Genomic DNA, 18,361 nt, shown 5'->3' with positions numbered 1-18,361 from the left:
CAGCCACCTTAGAGGATAGAGGGTTCTTTATTATGTGAGTGCCACTGCGGGGGCAATGTAGAGCACACTTTTGCAGTAGGCCTATTGTATCTACCTCCAGGGCACCCAGGACCACCCCCGACCCCCCATGACCCTTGCCTGGTGTCACTGTCTGTCCAGAATTACTTTGGTCACTGTCACTACAGATATCACTGTTCTCACATAATTTGTGGAGAGTAACTTAATGAAGCCCTCGCTAACCCCTGCTTGTTTGATGAGCACAGTGGTTGTGGCTGAACACGCCCGTTGTGGGTGCGAGTAGCTTGGGAATTTTCAGCTTAAGTCACATGGCGCTCAGTGTGGGGGCCGCGGAGCCTGGAGCTGATTGAGTGAAACCCTAATGAAATGTGACAGTTGGGGATAGGTGTCTTCCAGGCCCTTAACGATGTGGTATGTCAAGTTCCCAGCGTCTCACCCCAAACCGCGTCAAAAGAGTAGATGAAATTAAGTGTGTCTTGTGAACAGCTAGGCTTCTGTTACATAAGTATGTTGTCTGCCTCATGAGTCATTTTATGTCTGTGTTATCGACTGTGTTAGCGCCCTTTTTATTTTTTTGTGCTTAATTTCACTTTTCTACGTTTTACAAATGATAGCTCACGCCATTCCTACCCTGCATGATTCAAACCAAACAATTCAATTGAACTTTATTTATATAGCGCCAAAACAATAACATTGTCTCTAGGTGCTTTACAGAGCCCAGGGCCTGAACCCACAGCTATAGGCTACTCTTTCATCAGAAAGATAGAGATGCAGGAAAGTACTCCTTTGGAGTAGAAGTCCGAAGCATTAACGTAGAACAGAGATATTTTTCTCAGTAGCAGCCGCTAAGAAGACGTTTGCGGTGTTTATGACAGCGGGGAATGTCACAAGAATTGGGCCTCACAAGAATGGTCCAGCCATGTGAAAAAGTGTTCAGAGTAGTCGTGCAGATGTTTTGTCGGCCACCACGTCAACTGCGAGTGTGTGGCGAAAGGGGCGGACACGAGTATGCGCGGCGCGCCGCTAAGCGCGCTACCGATACTTCTACTATTGAGAGCGTCAGTTCCTCATTCAGCTTGTACAGAGCGTTTTAGTAGAGATGGGCTGTCGGAAAGGGTAAACACATGATACGGCACTTCATTATAGTGCTCTGTGTCCTTATACTCAATTAGACGCAGTTTTATTGCACACGTGGGTCTTAGATCTTATTTTGTTTTATTTTAGTTCAGTTAAATAATTTCTCCGCAAACGTTTTAATTCTGTGTGGCAAAAAATGCCCGAGTTTATATCAGTGGAGGAGTTCATCTCAGAAACCTTGGAGGACTACAGCTCTCCAACAACCTCGGCTTTTACCACGAAAATGATAAGTTGCCGGAATTCCGTGAACAACATCGAGGAGGTAAGCTTGAGTGAACGAGCTTTCTCGGGCTGGCTGATTATTGTGACTGTCCTGTATGACTGCTGATAACAGTATTCCTATGACAGTGTGCGGGTTTTCGAGGATCTGGGGTTAGATCCGCATGAGAAGGTGTGTCGGGATTTTTTCTTGTTAGGCTACTGATGAACTCATTATCCAATCCCAGCTAGCTCTGTTAAAGGAGGCATAGCGAGCGGCACCGTGGTTAAGGTCTTTGTGCTCTATTGTGCTCAGTTCTTTATTTTCCGTTATTTTATGAGCCGTGTGGACAAGTTATGCGTTCAATCACCTTTGATTTCTGTCAATCAGTTAATTAGCCTACTGGACACAAAACTAGGCTGTCCTGTTGACAAGCATTGAACATATTCTAATTGCCTTTGTTTATTGCACCCATGGGGCGGCAGACCTCAGCGGTTTCAGTGATGGAGAAGAAACTTGAACATGCCTTCTTTGTCAGAAATCATGAATTAAAGTGTAGTCCTATCGAGGTTTCCCTCCATCGATGGAAGAGAGAGGGCTGTTTCAGTGGGTTGTTGTAAGTGAATGGATTGCAATTTTATGCGAATAGCCTACACTGCACGATTGTCGCACCTGACCAAAGGATGCTTGAACTGTCTACCCCATTATACGACTCCAGTATTGTCTTTGTATCCAGTAATGCTACGCCATAACAGAAGTCCAAGAAGTGACTTTGTTGGACTCTGTTGGCCGCTATAGAGATGAACAACGAGGATCTTATTGTGTGAATCCCACAGAAGGGCTTTTACGGTAGATGTGGACTCTTTGAAGGAATACTATGGATGTATGAGCGCTAGTACCACGCGGTTGTTCATTTATGTGTGCGCTGTAAATAATAAACACGAATAAATGTTAGTTTAAGTGAAAAATATGCTAAAAGGCAACTGTGGGCGAAAAAAACCTCCTTTGTATTATTTTGACTATTGGAAGCTTCACACTTAAAGAGTGCATGTTTACAACTGTCCCAAAATTGAATGGCAGCCCCCGTCCAAACACACGAATCTCATCACCATCACCACCGCCACCTAATCTCCCTCACTAAACCTGCTCATGGCTTATGCCGTTTTGAGTCGTTTGTTGTGGCAGATTGGAGCCTGCGCCAGAGGTCTGGGTTTTGGTGACAATGGGAATGCCTGACGCCACCGCTGCACAGACTGGCGTGTTGGAGGAGTGCGCAGTTGCCATGACAATGACCTAGCCTGTGAAACACATTGCAAATTGGACACTGTAGCGCATTACATGGTTGACTGTTTGGACATCATTTGACGTGACAGATCCTTGCGCGACTAGTGAGGTCTTCACTTAAGCCGCCCCAGGTTTCTCTGGGAGGGGCTGCGCTGTTGGAGGGTGGCAGGAAGTGCCATCCATTAGCTTCCTGTCCTCAAAGTGAGAAAGCCTGACACACTGATTCATCAGATTATTGTGGACCTCATGCAGCAGTTAAACCCAGCCCAGAGAGCACAGTCGCCTGGGCTCTGGAAAAAGAAAAACAATAGGGCTCATTGACATGAATGAAAAGCAGAGCAAATTCTGAATGTGTTACTTCCATAGCCACGCTTGATGAACCCATTTTTGTCTGTCTAGCGTAAAACCCTGGATCAACAGGGGTATGAGTGATGCACACTGCAGTCTCCTTTCTTATGTGTATCCGAGTGCCAGCCAGTAGGGGTGTCAAATGTGTGTTGTTTATTCTTTGGAAGCTGTAATCAATTTAGGCTTACTGTTGTGTCTGGCCTAAGTACAAAGAACATCTAATCCTTCCTCACCCAGATACGCTGGGTGATGCCATACAAGGGGCTGAGGGTGTGTGTGTAGGTAGGGGTGTGTAGGTAGGAGCTGCAATTTTATTTGAAGCATTTGCAGCCCGTGTCTATATATAGACAAAGCACCACATATATGTGAGCTGTGTGTGTGCGTTCCCCCCCCTTCTCCAATTTACATTGTGCTGTCTTTGGCAAGTCAGGAAATCATCTCCCGTGTGTAATGCTTTGACTTTGTGACCCTACCAGTTACTGAGCGGACAGAATCGCCCCAGTCTTCATTCACTTAAAAGGCCAGAAAGTGCTGACAGAATGAGGCGGAATGGAATTGCAGCCGCCAGCAGGCAATATGTCGGTTCCACATCAGCTACGGCTACTTGGACTGATGGATCTGGGTCCTTCGTCTGGCTCTGTGTGTGTCAGGAGAGGGGTGGGCCCCAGTGGGCTGGTGCCGGTGATACTGGAAGTAAATTGAAATTGAAGCAACTTGGGATTAGGGCAGCCAGTGGAGTGTAAAAAATGGGTGGTTAATTGGAGTGTGCAGATAATCCGAGTGCACCAGTGTGCATGAGGATGGTCGTGGGCGCCGACAGCTGATTTGGCTATTTGTTTACATCGAGCACCGAGAGGTAAGACGGGGGGGAAAACCACACGCAAGCAATGTTCAGAGAGATTTACTGAATGAGTTGTTTCGATGGCAGTGGAAAGGACTGCTGGGTTACATGCTCAGGTGGGTGGCAAGGATAGTCATTTTCATTTTGCGTGTCTGTTAAGAAGAACAGTCACAATAGTGTTGTTCTTTTTGTCTTTTTCAATAGTTGATGTTTGGCATTGTTTGTTGTTCTGATTAAATTAAATCAGTTTATTTGAACCATATCTCTTTCATGCCAAATACCTCAATCCTCTCCAGTGCAGCATACTTTCTGTATTTTGTCAGGTGGAAGTTATGATGTGAGTTATACAAATATCTGAAGAAGCGCAGGGGTGGAAGCTCCTCTACCATCCTGCCACTTTGGTGCACCCAATTATTTTAAGACCTTCATTAAAAATACTGTTTAGACCTGTGCTGTGTTGTCTTTACATCCAGTGCTTTTAAATCTATAAATCATATCAGACTTCCATCTTTTTCAAACATTGTTTGGCTCTGTGTCTTTGAATATGGAAAACAGACCTGTCACTCATGCATCTCTGTCCCCCTTCACTTCAGTCCATGTTGGGCAGTGTTGGGAAACTGTCCCTAGAGCTCCCGTCTTTCCCCTCAGCTCTCATCCCTCTCCGCTGGCCCTCACCTCTGCCAATGGGAGAAGGTGGTGCTGCAGTAGCCATCCACACTGGTCCTGGATGTTTAGTAACTCCGCAGGAAGAGACGCCCCTAGAGAGAGTGGAGAGCGGTGGAGTGGAAGAGATGCTGATTGCTGTGTTTGGATGGTTTTGCGCAGAGGGCAGTGGCTTGATGTTATGTAAAAGAAATGTAGCTTTTATGGCATTGTGTTTGTGAGAGGGTCAGTGGCTTAAATGGAGCGAAAAGGGGAACTTTGTGTCTTTGAGAGATGCTTTAATTGTAGCGTGTGGATTCAGCTTGGGCTGTGTCTTTAGTTGGAGCAGTTGGCTGTGTACAGGCAGTTAGTTTTTTTTCCCCTGCAGTCAAATGTCTCACACTGGGCTTGTGATTTTATAAAGCAAAGCTGTGTGGACAGGAATAACTATGCCAGTTGCATTTTTTGTAGATATAAATAAAGCTAAAACATACTTAAGGTACATGTAAATAATATCACAGTGGGCGTATCCTGGCAACCTGATAATTCCAATTTGTGTAGAAATTCTCCTGTAATCAGGTCCTGTCTCTGTTATGTTTTTCAGTGTAAATGCACATGTCCCTACTAACAGGCTTGCATTCCAGCAGTCCTTCATTCAGGCTTGGGTATTTTTTTCAGTCTGTCCCTTTCTCACCCAGTCTTTCTTTTGAACAATGGAGAGCTCCACATCTCCTGAGTATTTTGGGGGTGATTTTGGTTTTTGTTTGTGTTGGAATTCACACACAATGGAGGCGCATGCTAAAAGCCAGCCGCAGAGGCGTGCAGCCCCGGAAACAAAGGCCGCACACACGCCTGAGCCGTGCTGAGTGTGGCATTCTTCAGGAGTGGCCTGTCCAATCGCTGGAATTGAAATGTGATTCCTGGACACTGTCCCCTATTACCCAGACTGAGATGAAAACCAATGCAGGTCACTGGCGGCCAGGTAAATGGATTCACCCACTTTGTGTAGAGAGGGGGGGTGTTGAATGAGAGTGCTTCTAAATAGATGGCTGCATTGTCATCATCCAGCTGTAAGCCTTATTTGAGTACATGTGGGAATAACTGTCTCAGTACAAGGTGCTTTATTTAAAAGGAGTCTAGCTGTTGTAATGATATTCCTGATCCTGAAATCACTGACTCCGAATCATGACTTTCTGATGACCTGGCCACTGACCAGTCAGTTGTGGTCTCTATGATTGGCCACCCTGCAGCACAGCACATAGGAAAACCATCATGTCAGGTGAATACAGTACTTAGTAAAGTAGTGCGTGCTATATTGGCCAATGTGCTTAGTGCTGTCATCACTCTCCTTAACTCTCCGTAGCAAGGCTATGTTACCGCAGCAAATACTCCTATGTTTTATTAGCAACAAGACAGTGATGTTAGGAATATCCAGTCATGCAAAAAGTAGAAATGGTATTTGCACAGGTGGCAGTAGGTCAGGTTTTTTTTGCCACAGAGTGTGCAGTGTATCTGTATCCCATTGAACTGTGTGCCTCTCCAAAATAAATGCGCATAGTAGATCAAGTCAGCCTCAGACAGGAGCAGGCTTCTCACAATTGTGTGTTGAAATGTCATCAAAGAACTCATCACCACTTCACACAACATAAATAGCTCGCCCAGGCGGTAGACAAGTGCTCGGGGTGAGTAACAGGAAGAAGTTTCCATAGAAACCAGCATTTGAAGGGAAGTTGATTTTGACAGTTGGACTTGAAGAAAATAAAGGGGAGCAATTTTGGGGGGTCATATTTTCTCCAACAGCTTGAGCTGAAGAGAGGTGCTTTATTCAAACCCCCTGTTGTGCTGACAGAATGCTGAACCCTCTTCCTACAGCCAGATCAATACGTCAAACAAAAGCCATTTCAGAACAAGTGATTTCACCAGCTCAGTTTGTGAGGATCATCACAGAGGACACCACACAGTTTAACTCTCACCAGGGTGCTCACATGCATCCAGGCTTCAGCCCGTTTAGAGGCGCTAGCTCGACGAAGCGCTGTGATTGACTTCCATGTGCTGCTGACTCTTTGTGATGTGTTGATGTTTTTAAGTAACCCACTGTGGTTAAAGCTTAATTTCCGTTCTGTAAAGTGTTTTGTAAAGCTGACAGCACTGGAAAAGGGAAGCTTAAATGAAGCCTGAGAACCTTCCTTGATCTCAGATGATGCTGGGAGTTTACAAGGACGGAAAAAGAGGATTTGAAAAACTATGCTGATGGCCTTTAATACAAAAACCTATTTTTGTTGGTTTCAGTGATCCTGCCTGATCCAGGCAATAACAAAGAACTAAAATGAACAGTATCTGGACGATTTCTATATATGGTATACTTTTCCAAGGGAGTCCAAGGGAGCAGTATGTAACAGAGGGGAGAGGGAGCAGAAAGGATGGAATGATGATGATGATGATGACGATGATGTCCCTAGTGTGTTGTTTACTGGAGGTCATTGAGTCACTTTCCGTCAGACATACACCCCCCCCCCCCCCCCCAAACCCACTCTAGCCCTTTAATTACAGACCAGCGAAGGCACCCACCCAGAAACACCCAGCTCAGTTTTATATATGAAGTATTTAAGCACGCACGCACGCACACACTCACAAAGGGCACTGATGGAGGCGGACAGATCAGAGGAGAAAATACTGATAGTTTACGTAATGTGACACTGCTCAGGAAATCGCCCACACACAAATGGAATGAGTGTTTTGTGAAGAGGAGGCCTACACACCATAAAAACATTCTCCCTGTTCTAGTGAGATATTGATAGCTCTGGTGTGCTGGTGGTAGATGGATCAGTCTGATTGATGTGCTCTCTGCCCCTCTGTCAGTCTTTTCCAACACAAACCTGAACCCCAGGTTATCAGGAGACGGTAGGCTACCTCAACACAGAGATGTTTTTTGTTTTTCCTCCGCCATGAGATGTGATGAGGAATAGGTCATCTCATTCATTATTCATGCTTGGTGTTCCTCCCTCTGTTCATTCTCTGCCTATTCTCTGCCTATCTTAGCCGGCAGAACATGCCAAGCCTCAGCACAGACTCTATAGCGCTCAGGGCTGGTGTCAAAGCAAGAGTCTGGCATGTTTTGAATCAACTTCTCTGAGCACAACTTAGTTTCAACCAAGACCATTTGATATCATAACAAATCACGTTGCTAAAAACGCTACATGCATGGTATACAGTGTTTTTGTTGTTGTTGTTCTGCTGCGACCTCAACAGGCGTCAAATTGCCAGTGAGACTGAAGTGACTAGTGAACTCAGAATTGACCTGCAGAGCACACACACTGAAAGAGCATATAGACTCCCACCTGTGCGATTGCTGTCACCTGAGGCCTCTCAATGAGTCAACAGGTTTTTCCCCTGATGTATCCAAGCACAGCCGCATAACCACAGATCTTCCTCATCAAGCCCAGGCCATGCCCCGGAACTCCCTCCAGTGTAATGGACCATGATGATGATGATGATGATGATGACGAAGCTGTGTGGTTTCCTATTGGATGACATTCACACTGGGGAATCTTTGGGACTTTAGATTTGAATGCGTTTAGCACGAGCGCTAGCAGGAGGCTGAGGCGTTCGTGTTTGTGCCGCGTCATGCTGCCTTGCCCCCAGAGTGGCCTCTGAGACTGCAGCAGTAGTGGGACCGAAATTTGATAATGAGGAGCCTGAGGCTTTTTTTCCTCATAAAAATGCAATTATGCCTAATCGTGGTGGTTTAAAAATATCAACAGAGGGTGCAGAGGGTGTGCAGAATGGTCACAGAACTTCAGAGAGGACACAACGCTGAAAATGGGTCATTCACCAAAGGACTTAAGAGTGGGTTTAGGACTTTTTCTTATCCAGCCATCGTTGATTGTGCGTGATTGCTGTTTCACAGGAATGTACAGTACATACACCCTTTTATAACGTCACTCTCGTAGGAATGTCCAGAGCTTTCTACACTGTACTCTCAGCGGTCCCACCAGAATGAAGTGTCTCGTCAAGGACATCACAAGGCAAGCTTTTGAGGAGGACAGAGCAATGCTCATTACACAATACCACCCCCCCCCCCCCCCCCCCACACACACACACGCAAACACACACACACACACAAACTGAGGCTACCACCACTTTAGCGCAATGAGCGTAGAGCTCTTCAGTAGCGATAAATGTGTTGACAGGGTGTAAAAAAAAGTTAGGAGTAGCCACAGAACCGATTCCAGCACAAAGTGTTTTGTCTTTGAGAATAGAGGTGGGGGAAACTAAGACAGTGAATGAACATTGGGGGGAGCTTTAAAGCAAACACCTGACGTGACTAATACTTGCACCGAGAGGCAAGCAGCCTTTAGACCGGCTTCTGAGAAGATGGAGGACACTGAGAAACATGGCGCCTAAAGCCTGTGACACACCATGCCGACTGTCGGGCCGTCGGTGTGCATCTGTGGCCCCAGTTTGTGGCCCTGTTGCTATTAGTAGATGCCACATTTGCAGCTTCTTTTCAGACATGCTCTCCATTACACGTACCCATATGACAAAACTATCTGTGTTGCGCGAGAGTGCTGTGAAAATGTTACGCAAACGTTGCTTTGTTTACAGTTTGTATATCCGCAGTCCCAGGTCATCAGGTTTCCCTTTTTGAACGACGAATACAGACTACTGCTACCTGCTAGTATGGAGAGTTATTTCCTCTCACACAGGTGCAGAATGTAAGTGCTAGTTGGTTGTTGGCTGTAGTCTTTGCGGTGTGTTCAAGTGCAAAAGTTTGGCCCAGACACAGGCAACGTGAGGCAACGCAACAGTTGGCCTTCGTCACCACCATTCTTTGATGTCGGATTGGTGTGTCTCTAGCTTAAGGGTAGTCACAGGGTCTTAATGAGAGAGATACAGCCTGTCTCTCTCTCTCTCTCTCTCTCTGTCTCTGAGAAGGTTGATCACCCCCAGAGGGTCTTTAGGCTGTTTATACACAGCCAAAGCATGGCAGAGGGCACGGCTGCCAGAGGAAACCCAGAGGAAATGTTACTTCCCATTAAGTCCTCTGAGAACATCTCAGAGTTTCTGTTTTTGCTTGGGCAGGAAGTGGTCTGTCCGAGAGCCGTTATTTCATCATGATATTAAGTGGGTATTGGCATGACCCTTCCTGAAATGGTAACGAGATTTTGTACTCGACTGTTCCAAAGGACTGGAGAGTTATTTGTCTTGATTTGCGGAAGAATTGATTAGAGATTTGCTTTCCTCGGGCAGTGGCAGTGTTTTTTTTTTTTTACTTGCCACAGTGTTTGCATAATCAAGTTAGTCATCCTTAGCCTCAAGAGCTTGGGCCGAACACTAGGTTCTGGGTTGGGCCTTCATAACGTGATACATTCTGATGTTAATATTGTATTTGACATGTTTTAGGACTAATTCACTAAGCATTATGTTTATTGTACAGTAAGTTACACACTAATAATGTAATTAATGTTTAATCATTAGACCTGCAGGTTGTAGGCCTTAGGCCAATACAAGACACCAGCCTGCGTCTACTGACAGCACCCTCAATAAGACAAGTGTGTGAGTTTAATGACATTATTATGGGTAAAACTGAATCGGAGCAGTCCGTTGCTCTTGAACGAGAAGAGCGATTATATTTCATTTTAGGAATACAAATGGAGGTTTCGGACTGAAACAGAAATAGAAAAGTGGACCACCCTTCCATTCGACCTACCACCACCCTTCTAACCTCAATCATCAAAGGGTGGCTATTCAGAGCAGTGGTCTAGCCGCAAACATCTGGGCTGAGCATGCGCTCCTGAGGTCGCTCCTGAGTATCTGTCCAACATCTGTGCGTAGGTACCTGGAAATGCCCTCTCTGAACCTCTCTCAGTGAGGCAGTCTGTGTGTGAACATCGCCTTCATTTTCAGTCTGGACGAGTCGGACGAGCTCTTCGTACTTCTTATTAGCCGTTAAGTCAGCTTTTATGATGGAAAGTCGTGCTTTATGCATCCCCTTCCTTTTGTCTCATGTCCTTGTGGCCGCCCCCACACTGCCCTCCATTCGGAGTAATGAGTCTATTTCCATCTCTGCTCCTCTGGTGGAGCCGGTGGCTTGCGGGTCATTAAGTACAAGGATCACTTTGAGATAACGATAGACCAGGCAGAGAGAGGAACAGAAGCATATCTGCGCTCTCCTCCTCTCTCTCTTCACCAGGAAACTGTCCCAAAATGTAAAAAAAAATACCTCTGAGCTGTATTTAAGTTAAAAATGCAAATTGAAAATAAATCAAATACAAATGGACGATGTCATACAAAATCAATATATGCTATATCTTGCTGTATAAATAGAGGCTACGTTCAGACATGCAGACGGTCTTTTCCTAGATATGATCTCTGCAGCTCAGGCCTGACTCTGTCCTGGTCAAGACACTCCAGACGGGTTCTACTGTGTATTCAGCCACAAGTCAAAACGTCCAGAGTGTGGTGACTGTAAAGGACATTCCTCACTCAGACTCTGTTGGTGTGATATTTCTACAGTGCCATTTTTTTGCTCTCTGTGTTCAGGTCGTCTTGTGTGTGTGTGTTTGTGGCTGATTTAATTATATGGGTGCTCTGGAAACTGTTTTAAGGAAAGTAATAAACTTCACCAAGTCTTTACCAAGTATTTAAATATGACACATTGGCATGGTCGATCGTGGCCCATTGTACGGGACATGCCGTGCCAGTTCTCTCCGCAGTGGGTCTGTTGTCCAAACCAGGGTATTTTCAGCTGCAGCGGTAGGTGCCAGGTGATTTGCATGCTCCACATATTTCGAAACCATGGGTGAACAAATACTCTGTGAAACCTCCTTCATTCATTTTCTGTAATGCTTTTTGTCTCTCGTATTTCTGGGTGTCTTAAGTGGCGTAAAACAGGATATTTGCACACTGCAGGACACTGCTGAAACCCAAGAGAAATGTTTACAATTGCAACGGCCCTTTTCTTCTGATGATGTTGCCTTGGGGGGGTTTGGGGAAGCAGAGCAGCGTGCACGCCAGTGCTTTTGTGGAGTAGAGAAAAGATTGTGTACGTGTGGTGTGTGGGTGTAGTGTGAGTGTGTGTCTGTGTGTGTGTGTGTGTGTGTGTGTCCTGTGTGGGTGTAGTGTATATGTGTTGTGTGTGTGTGTGTGTGTGTGTGTGTGTGTATGTGTATGTGTGAGGATCCTGTTCAACAGAGAGATGAGGTAAACACTATGTGTGTATCTAATTATATTTGTTTTCATTTTTTTCTTGTAAGTCCTGGTAGTCCCGCGGGAAGCAGAATTTTCTTATCTTGGGGGATCGTTTATAGGAAAATGTTATGTCAGGACATTCTGTCCTAATGCATCCATACTGGGGAAAAGCATATGGTTTTTGTTCCCCCCAAGTTCATTGACTCATGTTTTTTATTTTTTTTGGTTCTGGTTCTCATAAAGGAAGTCCCCTTGTCTGTGGAGAAAATTACGCTCATATGGGGAAATCCTGTTTGTTTTTACAGGCCCTGGACTGTGACCGAACTGTCCTCCAGAAACTGAAGAAAGCTGCCAAAGCGAAGCATGTTTCAGGTCAAGGTGAGGTCAAGGACACGTCATGGCTGTTACCATGGAGAGAGTGAAACAGCGCCTCTGTTCAGCATCACTAAAAGAGGGCACACACAAAGGGTGAACCCCCCCTCCCCATTCTAACAGCATCAATCCCTCAGCCAGAGAGTGCTACCCAGCATCTGACCATTAGAACTCAGACCCCAGGTGGGCTTCAATTAAAATGGTGTCAGTCATCCCTCCATTTGCACAGCATGGAGGAACACCAAGGACATGGTCTCCCAGACCTAATAATAAGGGTGTAAATCGCCTACCTCATAAACATATCACATGTTTTAGGCAATGATTCAAAATATCAATTACTTTATTTTACCTTAAAAGTTCAATTCAGAGTTAAATAGGGACAAAGATGGAAATAAATATGGAGTTTCTCTGAACTATTCACACAATATTTGTGATCTGGATTTAGTTGATGTATGCCTTTATTCTGTGATGAATTTGTGATGGAGGCTCATCTCTGTTTTCATGTTCAGCTGTGTGGTTGAGTAGGGGGAAAAAGAAACTAGAAGCGTTGATGGAAATACATTAACTGTAATGAAGTTGTCTCTCTCCTTAAGACCACATATCGCATCTAGAGGTCTACATCAATTCCATGGAGAAACTCGCGGTAAATTTCCGGAGCAACGGGGAGCAAGAAGTGGCGTCTGCCTTCAACAAGTTCGCAGAGTTCTCCAAAGAGCTGCTGATGCCAATGAAAAACCTGGTGAGCGACTCCACTCCTGTGCACAGCAGAGAGTAATGGAAAGATAAGGCGTCGTGCTTTCAGATAAAACAGCCCCCCTCATTGGTTGACCCACTGGGTCCCTGTATTATCTCAAAGTCCTTTAAAAGTATGGAACTATTGCCGAGAGGACAGATTAAGACTTCATAGTCCTCTGGTATGAGGCTACAATATTTGTAAAATATGTATGACATCTCACTTTTTCATGTTTAGCTTGTGCAAAGGCTGTAGGTTTTGTTTTGGTGATAAGTTCTTTTTCCTCTTTGCAGTTGAAGAGCATGCTTCACAATATCAACTTCTTCTTGGATTCTCTGGTAAAAGGGGACCTGAAAGAGGTGAAAGGGGTAAGCCCAAATGTCACGTCAGTTGGATCATGACCAGCGGTCTCCGGGCTTCACTAAATATCACATGTCTCAAGGACTGTTTGTTACAGCCTCTACTCGAAATGTCTCAAGGTTACCAACAACTGCTTTAAATGGAGACGCCCACGGTTAAATTAAATCTACCACTTATTGTGTGCTTGGGTGATGGGGGCTTCTTACACACTCATGCACCCTTTTGAGAAATGGATTGCAGGCACTTTGTGTGTAGAATAAGTGTGTGAGTGACTGTGAGAGGTTAATGAAGTGTGTTGTGTTTAACGAGGAAGGCTGCAACCCAGTGCAGATCAGTGCAGCCTCCCTGTAGGGAAATCCATCGAGTGGATAATTAAAAACTCAAGGCTATGTGGGAGACATGCTAGACAGCAGAGAGAGAGAGAGAGAGAGACCGAGAGAAAGACAAAGAGAACAGAGAGGGAGACAGAGAGATTAACGGACGGACGGACGCTTTTGTGAGAACAAGAGGCAGGAGAGTCTCGGATGCGTAGTGGGGTAGCAGCTGGTGTGCCCAGCAGTCCTGGCCCACTGTACTTCCTCTTAATGCAAACTTTAATCTAATTCTTCCTCTTCCTCAGGATCTGAAGAAGCCGTTCGACAAGGCATGGAGAGATTATGAGAATAAATTGTGAGTTAACTCGTTCTCCCAGGCTGCTCGCTGTCCTTTGTGTATCACTGCATGTTTGGAATTCAGCACAGTTGGAAAAGTAGTCATGGACATCTATGAAGTCAAGGTCCTTTTTAGCTATCAGGATTCGTGAATGCGGCCACAGTGAGGCTTGTTGTGGGGAAGTGTGTGTGTGTGTGTGTGTGTGTGTGTGTGTGTGTGAGTTGTGTGAAATGACGTCAATCACGGCCATGTTCATCCCAAGTCTGCTTCACATCCTGCCCCCGGGCCTCTCTGTAGTGCAGGTTTTCACAGTCTCACTTATCGTCCAGTCATCATTATCACACTTATCCTCCAGTCATCACTCACTAATCGTCCAGTCATCATTATCACACTTATCCTCCAGTCATCACTCACTAATCGTCCAGTCATCATTATCACTCATCACTCACTTATCGTCCAGTCATCATTATCACTCATCACTCACTTATCGTCCAGTCATCATTATCACTCATCACTCACTTATCCTCCAGTCATCATTATCACTCACTTATCGTCCAGTCATCATTATCACTCATCACTCACTTATCGTCCAGTCATCATTATCACTCACTTATCGTCCAGTCATCATTATCACTCACTTATCGTCCAGTCATCATTATCACTCATCACTCACTTATCCTCCAGTCATCATTATCACTCATCACTCACTAATCGTCCAGTCATCATTATCACTCATCACTGAGGGGACATTTAGTATGGCTTCCATCTTCCCTCTTTGCTTCGTCTAGAGTGAAGCACTGTCTTTGGTTGCAGGTCTTATCCATTGTGTGTGTGTGTGTGTGTGTGTGTGTGTGTGTGTGTGTGTGTCCCATCTGGCAGCACTAAATAGCCTGGCAAAGGCAGCGATGAGATAAACAATGTGGCATAAGGGAGTGCTTGAGTTGGTATTTTATTCTCACTCTCTCTGTCTCTCTCTCGTGTGTGTGTGTGTGTGTGTGTGTGTGTGTGTGTGTGTGTGTGTGTGTGTGTGTGTGTGTGTGTGTGTGTGTGTGTGTGTGTGTGTGTGTGTGTGTGTGTGTGTGTGTGTGTGTGTGTGTGTGTGTGTGTGTGTGTAGCACTAAGATAGAGAAGGAGAAGCGTGAGCTGGCAAAGCAGTATGGGATGGTGCGGACGGAGGTGAGCGGAGGAGAGATCGCTGAGGACCTCGAGAAAGAGCGCAGGATGTTCCAGCTACAGATGTGTGAGGTGAGGTTTGGTAAAGGTGAGGTTTATGCAGTATAGTTATAGGTCAAACTACGAAATCAAAACACGACTAGCGGTTCCCCTCCATTGAGTGATGGCTGAAAGACTGTGCTTAAATATCCAATGGGTGCTGATTGTGTCAGATGCTTGTAATTAATATGGCTAGTTCTTCTGCAGGACTGCTTAGGCGGCACACGTCTGTGACTGCATGAGGTGTAAGCATGCCTTTTAGAAGTATGATTTGTATCCTTCTGTTTCTCAGTACCTCATCAAAGTGAACGAAATCAAGACCAAGAAGGGTGTTGACCTGCTGCAGAATCTTATCAAGCACTACCACTCCCAGTGCAAGTAAGAGAGAGCGTGGCTAGCATGACAACATTTTGTTCAGATGTGTTTGTGTACGTAGAGGTACTAAGATGTGAGGTACAGGTGTTGAGCATTTTTAGTCTGCCCATAGCTTTGGTCTGTTCTCTGCATAGATGACTTACACACACACACACACACACACATTGTATTGATTGAGCTCTGAGTACAGGGCAGAGCCAGTGAAGGACACAATGGCTCTGTGACTATCATCCCTATGCAGACCTTACTGCAGTGCTGCCACAGCATCTGTGAGAATCCTCGCTTTAAGATAAGGCAGCTGTGTCGAGCAACAGAAATAATTTGACCGTTGCTTGAGTCTTTGAGGTCCTACTTTCTTCCTGAAAACTGGGGGGGGGAGTGTGAACAGCTGCTTGAAGACCAAAATGAAAAGCCATCTCAGGCGCCTCTGTTACAGAGGATACAGTGAAGTGACAGTTCTGGATATTAAATGCTTGATGGCAGTCTCGCAAAAACTCACAGGCATTGCCATGATATCTGGCCAACAAATAGATGCATCATAGTGTACGTGTGTGTGTATGTACATTCATATAGAAATATAATTTAATTGCATATAATTATAATTGCAGAGGGATTCAATTGATCTTAAAACAGCACCTTGCATCCAGACTTTGAAACACAAATTCATTTTGAACCTTTCTGTTACTTACTTTTAAGCACTTTGAGCTGCATTGTTTTGTATGAAAGGTGCTATACAAATAAAGTTTATTATTATTACTGTGGAAAGGAATATGTAGCAGGTTTGCGTTGTTTCGAGTTTCGAGATCTCTTTGTTTGCCCTTTTTAACCTTTGATGTTATTGACAGTCCAGAGTGTAAAGGTTAAATCCAATTTCTCTGTCAGTTTTTTTCAGGAGTGCCTGGTGGCCACAGACAGATTGAAGCAATACATTGACAACCTGACAGGGGAACTCACTCAAGTTAGTGAAACTGTGTGTGTGTTGTGTGTGTGTGTATGTGTGTGTACGTGTGTGTACGTGTGTGGGTGTGCGCACATTCACATATATTTGTGTGTGTGTGTGTTTTGTGATCACTGGAGTTGGTGATGCACTGGGATATCTCTAGTGAAAACCACATATAGGCTCCTATCTATTGTATTTCTGTAATACGACTTGCACCATTAAAACCTGTGCAGTAATGCACCTGTGCTGCTGCTATGTGCAGCCTGTCTCATGTACTTTTATCCACTTAGAGAAGTACCTCCGCCATTTCAAACAATAGATTAAAGCAGCATATTGCGTTTCAGATCACGTAGCTGCTATGACGCTAAGAGGCGATTAGAGATAAATCAGCCCGCCACAGGTTACCGTGGTTTCCTTTCCTTTGCTCAGATGAGACTGAGATGAGACTGCCTCAGGGCCATTGGAATGCCAAGCACACGTTTGGCAGTGGACTGACTCAACATCACTATGGAGACATGCATGACCCTTAAGCCCTCACAGGTGCACACATGTGCACACATTCTACACTAACATATGATCAACACACACATTTCTCTCTCTCTCTCTCTCTCACACACACATATGTTCAATCACAGAGGTGCATGTAAAGATGCTTTAATTGGGAGTGGGTCATGCATTATTGCTGTATATCTTCATGTGAGCTGGGATGTAGAGATCAGAGGGAAACTCCTGTGCCTTCAGCTGTGGAGTGCGCCGCTCCTCCTCCTCCCTCCCTCCCTCTTTCCCTCTTTCCCTCCCTCTCCTTTTATCCCTTCATTCACACAAAAGGCCGTCGGGTATGCCATACCGTGTGTGTGTGTGTGTGTGTGTGTGTGTGTGTGTGTGGCCAATGGTCTCGTCAGCAGTCCTCCGCAGTCCTCACGTGCCTTTGAAATTAGACTTACATGCACACATGGATGCACCTGCCTGCTCACGAACACACACACACGTGCACACACACACACACACACACACACACACACACACACACACATTCATATTAACATATGACAAAGACACACACGTACATAACTGTAAGCATAAATGGTAACACACACACGCACACACTCTCTCTCTCTCATCTGCATGCCCTGTGTGCCTCTCCCTTCACATGTTAAAGCACACAGATCAGCCACCCCAAGCAAAAACTGCATGTGGCAGAGGACAGCAAAGCCTCTCTCTCATTTTCCATCGCCCCCCTCCCGCCACCCCCCCCCCCCCCCCCTTTTAGCAAAACAAGAACAAAACCTCCACACTCACTTAAGAATCATACCTCTGTCCAGCTAATCTGCCCCCCCCCCCCAAATCCTCCTAGCTTTCTCCCCTCTCTCTCTCTAATCTGATTAGCTTCAGAGGGGGTTTATTTCCCATCGCTGTGAAATGGCCTGGCTGGCGCTCACACTCACTGTTCTGGTGCTGGTCACCGCTGGCCAGATGGCTGCGGCTCGTTGCTCCTGATGTACAGACGGCCGTGTGGTTCCCCCCTCAGGCTCTCTGGCTACATCGTTATGATGATGATGATGATGATGATTATGATGGGGCCCATTCATTCAGAGGCGTTTGCTGGAGTAGTGGGTGTATACCTCTCCTGTTTGAGTGGGTGTATACCTCTCCTGTATGAGTGGGTGTATACCTCTCCTGTATGAGTGGGTGTATACCTCTCCTGTATGAGTGGGTGTATACCTCTCCTGTATGAGTGGGTGTATACCTCTCCTCTATGAGTGGGTGTATACCTCTCCTCTATGAGTGGGTGTATACCTCTCCTGTATGAGTGGGTGTATACCTCTCCTGTTTGAGTGGGTGTATACCTCTCCTGTATGAGTGGGTGTATACCTCTCCTCTATGAGTGGGTGTATACCTCTCCTGTTTGAGTGGGTGTAAATGCGCATCGTGGGAGATGTGAGTGTGAATGTGTCGAATTAGTATATGATGTGTGATTGGTGTGAGGAGAGGAGTGGAGTGCCTCCATTTGTGATACTTCAGTGTGTTTGTGTTTGTGAGTGCGCATGTGTGTGTGCG

The 18,361-nt window shown here is 45.5% G+C and overlaps 1 protein-coding gene across 3 annotated transcripts in view; it reads left to right on the top strand.

The window, feature by feature from the left end:
- Window positions 1–860: 860 nt before the first annotated feature.
- unm_sa1614 (un-named sa1614) overlaps window positions 861–18,361 on the top strand; it is a 44,458-nt gene continuing 26,957 nt past the window's right edge. For 2 of the 3 annotated variants that reach the window (XR_004163683.2, XM_031567406.2), the window contains exons 1-8: window positions 861–1,417; window positions 11,966–12,038; window positions 12,626–12,771; window positions 13,059–13,133; window positions 13,745–13,794; window positions 14,892–15,021; window positions 15,281–15,366; window positions 16,246–16,321. Coding sequence is in view for 2 of the 3 variants with exons in the window: in XM_031567406.2 (XP_031423266.1) it covers window positions 1,292–1,417; window positions 11,966–12,038; window positions 12,626–12,771; window positions 13,059–13,133; window positions 13,745–13,794; window positions 14,892–15,021; window positions 15,281–15,366; window positions 16,246–16,321 (762 nt within the window). In the remaining variant the exon portion in view is untranslated. The remainder of the gene's footprint in view (window positions 1,418–11,965; window positions 12,039–12,625; window positions 12,772–13,058; window positions 13,134–13,744; window positions 13,795–14,891; window positions 15,022–15,280; window positions 15,367–16,245; window positions 16,322–18,361) is intronic. The other variant, XM_031567407.2, reaches the window with a different exon arrangement.

This window comes from Clupea harengus, chromosome 5 (genome assembly GCF_900700415.2).
Source record: "Clupea harengus chromosome 5, Ch_v2.0.2, whole genome shotgun sequence".
NCBI classification, from domain to species: domain Eukaryota; kingdom Metazoa; phylum Chordata; class Actinopteri; order Clupeiformes; family Clupeidae; genus Clupea; species Clupea harengus.
Note: the sequence above shows the minus strand (reverse complement) of the source record. Positions and strands in the feature narration are given on the sequence as shown.